This window comes from Lagopus muta, chromosome 17 (genome assembly GCF_023343835.1).
Source record: "Lagopus muta isolate bLagMut1 chromosome 17, bLagMut1 primary, whole genome shotgun sequence".
Classification (NCBI taxonomy): domain Eukaryota; kingdom Metazoa; phylum Chordata; class Aves; order Galliformes; family Phasianidae; genus Lagopus; species Lagopus muta.
The window spans coordinates 8,235,702-8,247,845 of record NC_064449.1 but is presented as its reverse complement, the minus strand read 5'-3'; the positions used below and the strand labels follow the sequence as shown (position 1 = coordinate 8,247,845).

General features: G+C 52.5%; 1 protein-coding gene across 2 annotated transcripts in view; it reads right to left on the bottom strand.

Annotated features, from left to right (window-relative positions):
• Positions 1-11,489, bottom strand: part of TMEM132B (transmembrane protein 132B) — a 182,796-nt gene extending 171,307 nt beyond the window's left edge. Inside the window, exon 1 of one of the 2 annotated variants that reach the window (XM_048963875.1) lies at positions 11,381-11,489. In XM_048963875.1, coding sequence (XP_048819832.1) covers positions 11,381-11,393 — 13 coding nt within the window. In that variant the 5' untranslated portion in view covers positions 11,394-11,489. Of the gene's footprint in view, positions 1-6,061; positions 6,194-11,380 lie in introns of those variants that run through there. The other variant, XM_048963874.1, reaches the window with a different exon arrangement.
• Positions 11,490-12,144: the final 655 nt, after the last annotated feature.

The following is a 12,144-nucleotide window of genomic DNA, read 5'->3' as shown; positions in this document are numbered from 1 at the left end:
AGAGATCTTAGCCATTCGTTTATCCCAAAAATAAAAGTGGGAGAAAGAGGAAATGATTGCTTTTTCACTATTTGTCAGGCTGCCGGCACTGAAACAAAGTCAGAGGGCTGCCAGGAGATCTCCTTTGATCCAAGTAAGAATTGTCCTCAAACATTTCAAACCCACAGGGGAAAAAAAAAAGAAAGAAATAAAAAAAGTCAAATCTTTCCACCACGATTCTAAAGATAAATACCCGAGCAACAAAAGAAACCCTCCTCCCACATGCACAAGATGCTGCTGCTCACCCCAAGCACTGAGGCTTTATAAAGATGCTGTTGGGGTGCACCAAAACTGGACCAGGAACGGCCAGGCCCAACATCATCATTCACAGCGAGTTAGAGATATTAAAAAATATATATAGAAAAGATTCTACATCAGGAACCAATTTACTTTTGCTGCTCCACAGAGCAATCATGCCCCAGGACCTGCAGCTAAATGGCTGGAGCTCACGTAACTGGAACAGCAAAGGCAGCGGCAGAGAACTTGAATGGCTTATGAAATTCAATTGAAATTGATGGTTGGGAAAGGGAAACATTTAACACCCTGCCAGTTTAACGTCAGAGCGCACATGTGTGCATTTATACATGGACTGAGAAAGGTGGGAGCTTGTTTTCTGCATGCTTACAAGCCCGTGACCCCCCCACGGTGCTCAGGGAAGGAGGCTGCACCTTCCTGCAGCAATTTAGCCAACACTTCGGTATCTCAGCACCCCAGACTCCTCCTCCCTGTGAGAACCTTTAACACAAAATCCATCATCAGTGCATTGCCGCCTTCACAACCTGCAAGGCTGGGAGCCCACATCCACGCAGCTGCAGCATCCCCACCGCTTGGGAGGTGGGAGCAGCGCCGGCTGCCGCTGTGCCTCCAGGCGCAGATCACTTCAGTGCAGAGCCCATCTCTGATGAGCGATAGAGGAAAATTGTTGACAGGGCCGTGCTTCTCAATCAACTCAAAAATATCGTTTTGCAGAGTATTTTCACAGCTCAGCAGAAGGGGGAAGGAAAGACAATATTACAGTTGCACAGGAAAGAATGTAAGTCGTTACAATTTGCTTACAGTCATTTTCTTGTTGGTTCAACCTTCGGAGATGAGGCCCCCTAACTGGTTCCCCTTCTGACTCAGACATCAAACCTCACATCAGATGGACACAGGTAAAATGTTCAGGATTGGGCCCCCACTCCCAACTCCTCCAGGACCCCCAGTGCTTGCTGGGGTTTGCAGTCAGTGCTGTGATCGCAGCAAGCACTCAGCCACGTGGAGGCAGAGCTCTCCTCCATGGCGCTGCCCATTGGTTCGCACTGGTGAGAACCAAGCAGCCTTTATGCTTTGTGCCCTCATGGTTAATGGGAAAGGAAAAAAAGGAGAAATGCACAAATAATGAAATGAGGTTGTAAAAATAAAACAACGCTCCTGGACTTCTCCATCCAAGGCAGCGCCTGGAGCAAATTCTTACAAACAAATTAAAAGCTTTGAATATTAGGCCTTTAATGCAAACACAGCCAAGCAACTGAAGCAGGAACGCACCTGCATAACGCATCACCCACTGCAAGAGACACACAGACATCCACCACCTGAGAAGCATCCCCTGCCAGTAATGGCTCTGGTCATCCACTGGGGAGAGCGTGGGGGAGGAAGGAATGGCCCTGAAGTGTTACAGCAGATACGGGCTACCCAAAAACCAATGGCAATCTATTGTTTCTTGTATTATTTTTTTTAATTTGGTACAGTTTCTATTTGTCAAAAGATGCTTTAAAAAAAAAAAAAAAAAAAAAAAAGCCAAGCAAAGCCCCACTGACTCTGAGCACATTAATGGGCTTTAGATTTTGCCCGTTCTCTACATTAAAGCAAGAAACCTGCAGCAGTTTTGTTTCTTTAAACACCAGGGGACTGATTACTGTGCAATGAGCACAGGTTCCTCCCACCAAGCAGACAGATGGGCTGCTGCTCTGCAACCCCTCCACTGCAGGGCTGAGCTGAGCTGCTGGCAGGGGGACATTCAGCCCTCACCCTAATTGCCAGCAGTGAGACTCACTAAAGGCCCTGAGCACCTTGGGACACCTCTGTTCTGATGGGGAAACACAGGGTGAGGAGGAGAGCTGGAGCAGGGCGCTGAGCACCAAGGGGCTCTGCAGGAACCCACTGCTGGTCTCCATCCCACCAAGCCAAGCAGAGGCCCACAGCCCTCAGCCCTGCCCTCCTGCACAGCCCTGTGTGCTTCACCCCGCTCATCCTCAGGGAACAGCAGCAAAGCAGAGGAGGAAGCAGGCAATTCCCCGCCATCTGAAAGCTCACTTTCTAAATCAAATCAATTTTTCTAACATAATTTGCCTAATCTAAATCACTGACCCATGCATTTTCTCACAATCCTTTGACAAGAGCTGCACCAATTGAAGCAAAGCTAAAACACTTCAACCAGACCAATTCATAGGAGTCTTTAGAGGAATTCTTTCATCACTGTAATTAATTCTTTAAGTACCACAGTGGGATGCTCAGAATTCAAACCCAGTCCAAGGAGTAATGATTATACTAATGGGAGAAGCTGTGAAGTAAATAAATGCAAGTGCCCCACTGGAAGAGAGAGCCTTCATAGGAGATAACAGCAGGACGGGGTCCTGCACACTGACTGGGGCCCAGCTCACACCAGTGAGCTCATCACAGCTCCAAGGGTGTTGCACATGCAGATGGCTTTGCTGTGTGTGATGCGGATGGGTACCTGGGCTCTAAAAGGCTGTCTGTAGAACGGCTCTGCAGCACAGCCCCTCAAAGGACAGCCAGGGTTGGGTGCTGATGTCAGCCGTAAGAACGTCACCTCCATCTCTCACCCTGTGCCAAAGACTTCCCATAACTCTTGTAATGGGGCAGAACCCCACTCTGCTCCTCGTGCCCATAGGTACCGTGCTCCCAGCACATGGACTGCAGCCCAGCAGCACCTGCTCTCATCCCCCCTCTGGGAGCTACAGATGGAAGAATGAATCATATTTGAAATGGGGAAAAAAAAAAAAATACCTCAACTGCAATAAAATTCAAGCTGTCTTATGTTTCACTTGCCTTCTCCTTTTGAAATGATGGAGTTGAACCTTTCTTTGCACCAATATCACGGTAATAACTTTCAGCGGGCTACTCCTAAGCAAAAGACAGAAAATGAGTAACTGAGCTGCATTAAAAAAAAAAAGAAAACAAGAGGAGGAAACCTTTGTATATTAATTCTCATGGCTGACAGCGATGAGGGTTTAATGTTAGTAACCAAGCTGCTCCATTACTTCCAAACACCTTGGAGGAGAATGCCTTTGAGCAAGATGAGTGCCAACGCAACGGCCTGCTCTGCACCTGTGGAGCACAACCCACAGCTCAGCACCACCAGCATCCCTCACCCTTTGTTCTGCCCACAGCCTCCACCTGTGCATGCAGGCACAGCCCAGGCTCAGCTGCTCCTCCCCAAGCAGCTCCCACCCCTTCAACCATTGGACCCATTCTGTGACAGCAAATGGATCGAGCGGGAGGCTGGGCTGCTTTTGAAACTGAACAAACTGATGGTCGACAAAGGATGGTGTTTATGTTGCCTCTCCATAGACTGCTGACACACGTCTCTCTCTCTCTCTCTCTCTCTCTCTCTCTCTCCATCTCATGGCCAAGATTTGGGAAGAAAGCGTTTTTAAAGGAAAATAATAATAATAAAATAAAGCGAGAAAGCTTACTCGAATCTGGAGCACATCATAAATTCATGAAGCTTTCTGAACGCTGTCAGAAATCAAACACGTTTACATAAACAAAGAAAAGCTGAAAGTGTGCAGCAAGAGGATTTCTGGATAGCGTGAAAGAAATGTTAATATTTGCACTGCACCTGAGCCTGCAGCCCAACCTGTGCGAGTAGGAAACCCTCCCAGGGAGCGCTCCATGCATCACAAGGCCCTTCCCATCAATTCCAGCATCCCAGTGGGGAACGAGAACTCTGAGAGAGAGGAAATGCACGGAGATCCCCCACCCCGCTCAGAGGAGCATATCCCTGCCCAGAGGGTCAGCGGGTTGCTGATCCCTCCTCCGTGAGACGCAGAGGGGATGGGGATAAAAGCTGGAGGAGGGAGAGCAGGGATGCCTGCAGTCACAGCAACTCACATCACAGCATGAGAAGTGCACGGAACACGTCTCATTGCCACACTAAGCTGCCTTAAACACAGAGCTAACAGCGCTCAGGGTGAGAGCTGCGGAGCCCCTATCATCCCCTGTAATAATACAGCACATTAATTGGACTGTATTGATTTGTTTTTTAATGTAACTGTTTTGGCATCCAAACCTCAGGAGAATCTATCGATCAGCTGCAGTCAGGTGTCAGTACATGGAGCTCTGCAACCGAGCTGCAGAAAGCAAGCAGACCCAGGGGTAGTGAGGGCTCTTCCCTCTCAGAAGCCCCACGGTGCCCAGGTCACAGCGTTGCCCCCACGGTGCCTAAACCCACAGCAGCTTCACCACCTGCACAGCAGCTGCCGGAGGATCGCACAGACAGAAAACAGAAGCCAAATGCCTGAAATGCGTTGCCCTGATGGGTGTGAGAGCTGGAGGCAGCTGGCGATGTCAGCCTGACCCCGGCGCCCCTCAACCACATCCATTTGGAGTCTGATTGGGCAAAACGCTAAAACCTGCACCGATGTGCAGAAAATAACCCACAACTCCAGGACTGCACTCTGCAAACCTGTTGTGCAGCAGCCAGCACAGCTGCTCCTCGTTGCTCCTGACGAGCCTCACCACAACATGGAGGCACTCGTTATGCAAAGCAGCACGGGGACAAACACCCCGAAGCATGCACACTGCCTGCCCCACAGCTCTGCTCAGGTCTGAACACAGCAGCCAGAGCCCTGCAGGAGAACTTTGGACCAATGGGTGGCTGCATCCTTTGGCCTCATGTTGGAGGTCGTGCTCCAGACAGCTGCCCCACACTGAAGCCGTGGCTGCGCACCCGCCTCAGCCCCACAGGGAGCCATAGGGAGCTACAGGTGTGCATGGCACACACCCACAGCCTGCTGTGCCCCCAGAGCCTCCACCCACAGGGCGCAGCACGGCCCGGCGGGAGGCCCGCAGCCACAGCCGGCTTTCCATATGCTGAAGCACTCGGATCCGTGCTGGAAGCATTACACCCACAGCCCGATCTCACCATGGTAGCTGCCCACACAGGAGGAGAGGGGAACAGCAGAGAAAAGATTACCATTAACGTGGCAAAGCAATAAGGAAAAAAAAAGGAAAGAAAGAAAAAAAAAAAAAAAGAACGAGAAAGAACACATTCCTTCGCTGTTTTTAACTCTCTCCTTGGTTAAACGCTGAGGACTCAGAGCGGAGCATCGCGGTGCCCGCAGGAAAGCATTGCTGTGCCCATCACCTGGGCTCGGCGGGATCCTCATCACAGCCCGGGCAGGGAAAGGGCCCTCCTGCCCCACGGGAACCCTTCCCACATCGTTTCTCCTCATCCTGCAGCCGCTGTCTGCGTCCCTCCGCTCGGTTTTTCCCCCCCCGGTTTCGTTTCGGAAGTTTTCCCGTGTCGCGGCCGAGCGGAGCGCCGCGCGACTGCAGCCCCGCCGCTCCGTAACGCCGGGCTCCGAGCAGCCGCTGCCGGGCACAGCGGGCGGCACGCGGGGAGCTGCTCCGGGAGCCCCTTCCGAACCGGGACCGGGGACTGAAAGCGCAGAGGAGAAGCGTAGGAGGCATTAACCCCCCTAAGGGCCCGACCCTGCCCGCGTAGCCCCAGTTTTATTGCAAGTAATTGCAAGAAGCCCCTCGGCAACAGCAGAAGAGCGCGTTCCCGGAGCGCTCCCCACGTCTTCCTCCCCAGCGCCCGCGGACCCCCAAACTCCTCCACCCCCCCCCACACCCGGTGCTCCCCGACCCGGAGCGGGCAGCGCACGGAGCCGCGTTCAGAAAAGCGAAGTGTAGAGGAGGGGGAAAAGGAAAGGAAGATTAAGGATAAAATTAAAAAAGAAAAAATAATAAAAAAGAAGAAATAAGAAGAGTCGCCGGGTCGCGGCGGAGGGGTTACCTCGGCAGAGGAGCAGCAGCGGCGGCAGGAGCAGCGCGGGGCCCGGGGGGAGCATCCTCCTCGCTCCATGCCCAGAAGTAGTCATGGTGCTGATTTATGGGCGCGGGGCGGGCGGGGGCCGGGGGTGTCGCGGCGCCGCCGGTAACCACTCCCCCGCCGCTCCCCCGCTCCGGAGCCCCGCGGGGGGTGGGGATGGGGTTGGGAATGGGGGGGGGGGGGGCACGGCCCCACCGCCCCGCTCTCACCGCCGCATGGCCGCCGCTGCTCCCCGCTCACCTGCGGGGACGGGACGCTGAGCGAGGGCTCCGCGTGCGAGCCCGACCAGCTCCCCGCTCCTCCCCGCCCCTCCCCCCCCGTCCCGGGGCCCGCCCGAGGCCGCTGCCCCCGGGGCCCGGCCGGATCCCCCCGAGCGGCGGCGGGGCTGCCCCGGGCGGCCCGAGCGGAGCGGAGCGGAGCGGAGAGAGCAGAGCGCGGTGGGGCGGAGGGAAGAGCGCGGCTCCCCCCTCGCGGCCGCCGCCGTCACTGCGCGGGGCTGGCGGGCCGGGAGGGGCGCGAAGGGGTGTGCCGAGCTGAGGGCGAGGAGATGGGAGAAGCGTTCTGCAAGGAGCGGTGCGACAGGGTTTGCGAACAGCCCTGCGAAGCGGGAGTTTGCAAAGCGGCGCGCGCAGCGGTTCGCCGAGAGCCGTGCAAAAATGCGCTGCGAAAGAACGCGCCGCTCGCGGAGCCTCGCGAGGCGCTTTGCGAAGGGGCGCGCGGAGGAACGCAGGCGGCGGTCAGCAAAGGGCGCAGCCCCGGACCTCTGCCCTTGAATGCCGCGCTGCTGGAAACCAGATGGCGCTGACAGCCAGCGCGGCCCTTCGGGAAGCCGTTGCTGCGATTGCCATCAATCCAGCAAGGTAAAACAGGAGAATAACTGAAGAAAGCGTCCCTCTGGGATCCTTGCAAACAGGTCCCCGAGTTGGGTTTTCCGCTCCCTGCACAAGCATGCTTTTCTGTTCCACTTGCTGTCCTCTGGTTCGCAGTTGTTGCCACTCTTATGAATGTGGTACCAAATTGCAGCCTCGTATTTTACTGCTGCACCCAAACAGAGCGATGACGGCTGGGAGTGAGGCCTCTTCTACATTCAGATCATAAAGCATCCTTTGGTTATCCCTTCTTTATTTGCCATAATAGCTGGTCGTAAAACCCACTTTTAAGGAAATAATTGTGTACAGAAGAATCAGTCGCATGCCACAGAGATGCTGTTATTTGCATAATTACGAGGAGCCTGATTTTATCTCTTAGTTTTGTCAAAACAAAGAGGAGCAATCTTGCACCATGTTTCTGATGCCCTTGAACCAACCAGAACATGCAGCCCTTAATTCCACTGAGCCTGGGCTCATGGGCTTCACACACAGTTTGTGCTGTGAGGTCTCCTTGCTCTCTGCCCGAGGCTGGGGCAACCCAGCTCCTGCTCCCCTGTGGCAAAGCAGCACAGATGCTCAGCGAGGGGCTCTGTGCTTCTCTGGCTCCACAGCAGGTGGAGCAGATATGGGTTTAATCAGCACCTCGATCGGATCCAGCTGTTCTTTTTCACAGGGCTCCATCCCTATTAAGAATTACCTTTGCATCAGAAGCATGCCGTGCTGTCACCTGTACTGCTTGGTGCCAGCAGGTGGGTGGGAGGGCACGAGCAGCACAGAGCCCCAAGGGAGGGCAGGGAGGTGTTCCAGGCCAGATATAGAAAAGGGATCTTCTCAGCACAAGCCCAGGCAGGCAGCACTTCACCCCCCCATCCTCAGAAATTCAGGTCTGCCTCTCTAATGAAGAGGAGAGACTCCTGCCACCAGGAGCACTGCAAAAAATTAATGGAGATTACAGCTGTAACTGCTCGAATCGAATGCAGACCCATGTGTGGCACGGCCCTTTTGCAATTTTAGCAGCTTGCGGCGGCCCTGTTTACAGCTGTCCCTGCCTGATCTGAGCCCAGCAGGAATGAAGCTGATAGAAAGCGAGCAAAGTGAATTAGGAGCAGAGAGGCTGTGAGCGCAGCGCATCCCGCTGCAGCCGCTCCGGGAGATTCGTCTTTCAGACAGCACCAAGTGCTCCCCTCCCCTTTGTGTGCAAAGCGCCCCGGCGTTGGCACTGAAAGGACAGCACAGCCCCCGGGTCCGGCAGGGAAGGGCTGATGGCTCTGAGCACGGCCCCGCTCCTCTGCGAGCTCCGGGGGAGGAGAGCTCAGCCCAAGCTTTCCTCCTTCCTTCTATAGGAGCTGAGGGAGAGCTCAGGGCACCGCTGGGGCTGCTGGTTGAGCAATGCTTGCAGGGTGTCTGAACGCAGCGTTCGTTGGGATGCAGAGATGAGGAGACCTGAGGGCAGAAGGACCCCGCTGCTCACAGCTCAGCCTCAGATCCTGCTCTGCGGGACAGGGGCTCCCAGGCACAAAACTATTGATTTTCACCTCTACTTTAACAAATGAGTGGGGAAATTTCCACCCCTTAGAGCAGGAGATGCTCTGAATATTTATGTTATTGTTCACCGATGGAAGAAAAGAAAAAGTGCCATAAATGCACATATTTGGTGACCCAATTTGAGTGGCTCATTACAATCAGATCAAGCTAATTGCCAGCCTTGTATTTCATTTGGCAACTTGTTAAGCTAATTGAACAAAATAAAACTAATGAACAATTATAATGAAGTTTATAATTAGACCATTGAAAAAACCCAGTGTGAGAGTGTTTAAGGCATAATGAATGTTCAGGAGGCGCGGGAGGAGTTGGGCAGCGAAGCCAAATGCTCCTTCCCAGGCCCAGAGATGGTGGTGTGTCACTGCTCCCAAATCACATCAAGGCAGCGTAATATTAATTACATTCATGCCCTTCAAGTATGCACATGGCATTTAGCGACCCTAAAGCGAGGGCTGAGCCTATTAGAGAGGCAGCTGAGAGCCGGGTGCTGTGCTGAGCTCCTCGCACTGCCATGCATGTCTTGGCCCCATCAGGGCAGGGCTGTTGTGCTGCAGGGGCTGCATCCAGACAGGAGGATGCATCGCTCCAATGCAGAACTGCTTTGCCAGTTAAGAGCCAGGGAGACAAACCAGGAGGAACAGAAAGAGTGGGAGATGAGAGAGCGATCGCACAGAAATCCAATGGGGCAGCACCAAGCGCAGCTGGAACAGTGATCCCAGCACACAGCAGCCTCCTCGTGCTGCTCTGGGCTTCTCCTTCCTCGGTTCCCTGTTCCTGCACAGCAGCACAGCTCAGCAAACAGGAATAAACCCTAAAGCAAAGCATGAAACAGGCCCCGCGATGAGAGAGAACCGGGGCCATTTGCAGCCTCGCTTGGCATTTGCATTGAAGAACAAACCCTGTACCAGAACTTCTCTCCATGCTTTACACTCCTGCATTAATTCATGAAGTGTCGTGTATCTGGCATATTTCATTATACATAAGTACCAGGCCAATTAAAACCCTCAGGTGAGTGCAGCAGCCGCACAGCCAGGCTGGCACAGCCAGGCCCATGGAGGCGCAGAGCCGGACCTGCTCAGCTCAGCTCCCTTCCTGCAGGCAGGTTATTTCAGCTCAGTGGCACCTTTTTGTAGCTAACAGCAGCTGAAGGGGCTCAACCCCACCGTGGGGTGGGAATGTTACCCTGCACCAACCACTTCTGCCTTTAAATGGCTACAGGAAGGGAATGGCACTGACAAAAGGAACTGGAGAGCAGATTCCTTAGCAGTGTGAACCTCTGTGTGCTCTTCAATATGTCATCATAATCAACAATCCTGAGTACATTTTTTTTCCTATGGGTCCTCATTGTGTCAGCCAGGACCTCAGGCAGAACGCTGATAACCCTCTCGAACTCTGCAAAAGCACAGCTCAAAGCGTTAGGGCAAGAAAGGAGGTCTTGTAATTATGAAGTAAGGAGGCCCAATTAATTCTTTGCTAACACTACAGAACAATGGCTCAGCAACAGCACACTGAGGATTCCCTCCCCCCCACACTGCTCTGTCCCCAAACTCTGTGGCTGAGGATTCCTCTGACCCACGGAACCATGAGGAGAATTGCACGGACAGCTGAGGCTGCAGTGCGAGTGCTGGGGGCACCCTGCAGTTCTGCAGCTCAAATTGTTCACTACGCCCTCAGACCCACTAACAGCAATTCAGGAGCTGCTTCCCACTCCTCTGCACACCAATTCACTCCTGCTTTGCACACAGCCCATCAGAGCAAGGTGCTTCAGCTGAGGCTGATCAGCACTTCAATGGAGCACACGCTATCAGCAGCTTGGCCACGCTGCACCAAGCTTGTGCATTCCTGCTACAACGCAGGACAGCACTCAGCTTCTTTCTGGTGACCCTACAAACCCCCCAGCCCCGCAGTTCCATCTCAGGATGAAGCTGTTACACTCCACTAATGCATTTTAATATTGCCTTAACGCTCATTTGCCTGTGTGACTGACTGCTCTGCCTTGCCAGCAGTATCCTTCTCACTGTGCATGCACTGAACAAAAGACATCAACAGCCCCAGGGAAGGTGGACTCCATCAGGCAGTTACCTTTGTCTTTAAAATCACCGACTTTGTAATTCACACAACCAATTTCTCTTTTGCACATAACTTCTATCAGCTCCATCCTGCTCGGGCAGTGGCCCTCCTGCTCATTTTCTTTGGAACCACTGCTAACCATGGAAATTAACTGAAATCAGAAGGCAGTGAGAGGGAAAGTACCTGCTTTGAGAGGAGCTGACAACAGCACGTTTATGATGGCAGCAATAAAACTGTGAGTCAAGGACAAATGGATGGGGCCATACAGTTCTATGGAGGTGCTCTCAGATTTGCAGAAGACCGCCTGAGAAACGCCCCCAGCTGTGATACTGCTGCTCTGAAGTTCCCCCTGTTGAACACTTATGCCAGAGGCTTACAGTGATCTGCAGTGAGCTCTCTGCATCCCACACGTGCCACAAGCATCTGTACTTTCCAAGCAAAGCACTGCAAACCCCAGATTGGGAATAGGCAGCACGCATAACTGGGTGCCACTGGTTACACACTGACGGCCCAAAGGCAGCAGATCTTGGGACAGAAGACCTGAGCTCACAAGAATCCTCCTGAAACAGCATTTGCCCCCTATTTCCCTATGTTTGATCACTACTTCCTTACATCCAGGCTCTGAAGAGAGCACAGCGAGCTTATAGCTGTAGATGGGCAGCAGGAAACTACCTTCTCTGCTCCTTATTGCCAGCTGGTGAGCTGCCCCCACCTTCCCAGGCATTCTGAACTACCCCCCAACTGGACAGAGCTGTGTTGCAGTACCTAAAGAAACAGGTCACTTGCATTTCTCTTTGCTTACCTTTGGTGTACATTGGCTGTTTGGAGGACAGTAGGAGCCGGCCTCAGGAAGCCTGAACAACAGCCAGCTCTGCCTCCACCTCCCTCAAGGAACAACTCACCCCTCATCTCCATCAGCTGCGTCCCCAGCACTTCTGAAACTCAGTTCTTTAAAACCAGGTGAGGCACTCAGAGCTCACTGTCAGCAGGGCATTGAATTTGTATCACCTGTCAAGGCTTTGCAGCTAGCAGGTCATTTCCAGCACACAGACCTACACACACACACACACACTTTTTTTCCCTGTTATACAGTCTGGGAACACCTTTGTACAGTCTGACATTTGCAGGAGATCAAATTAGATCTGTTAAAGCTTCCTATAATTTTTCCAGTATGATATAGGATTAAAAAAAAAACCCAGCCTGTAGGCACTGTATATGTTTTTAGCATATCTGTGCTTCTAAACTATCTTTAATTAATGAAATATCCCCAAATTACTTATTAATAAGGGTCTGTGGGCTTTGTAAACAGACATTTTGCATGAATTAAAGAACAATATGATGAAGTTTTAATGAATACAAAGTCACAGTTAATGTAAAATTTATATATAGCACGCCAGAGGGGAAAGGAATTTAAAAATACTTTTAATCATAGGTTATTGGCAGCTGGATAGCTCATTTTTATACTTTCCTAACGGGTGCTTGGTATTTATGTGCTAGCACTTCTCACGCCAGCATCTATACTGTCCAACTTGGTACAGTTCAAAAAGTCAAATGGAAACCAACTCA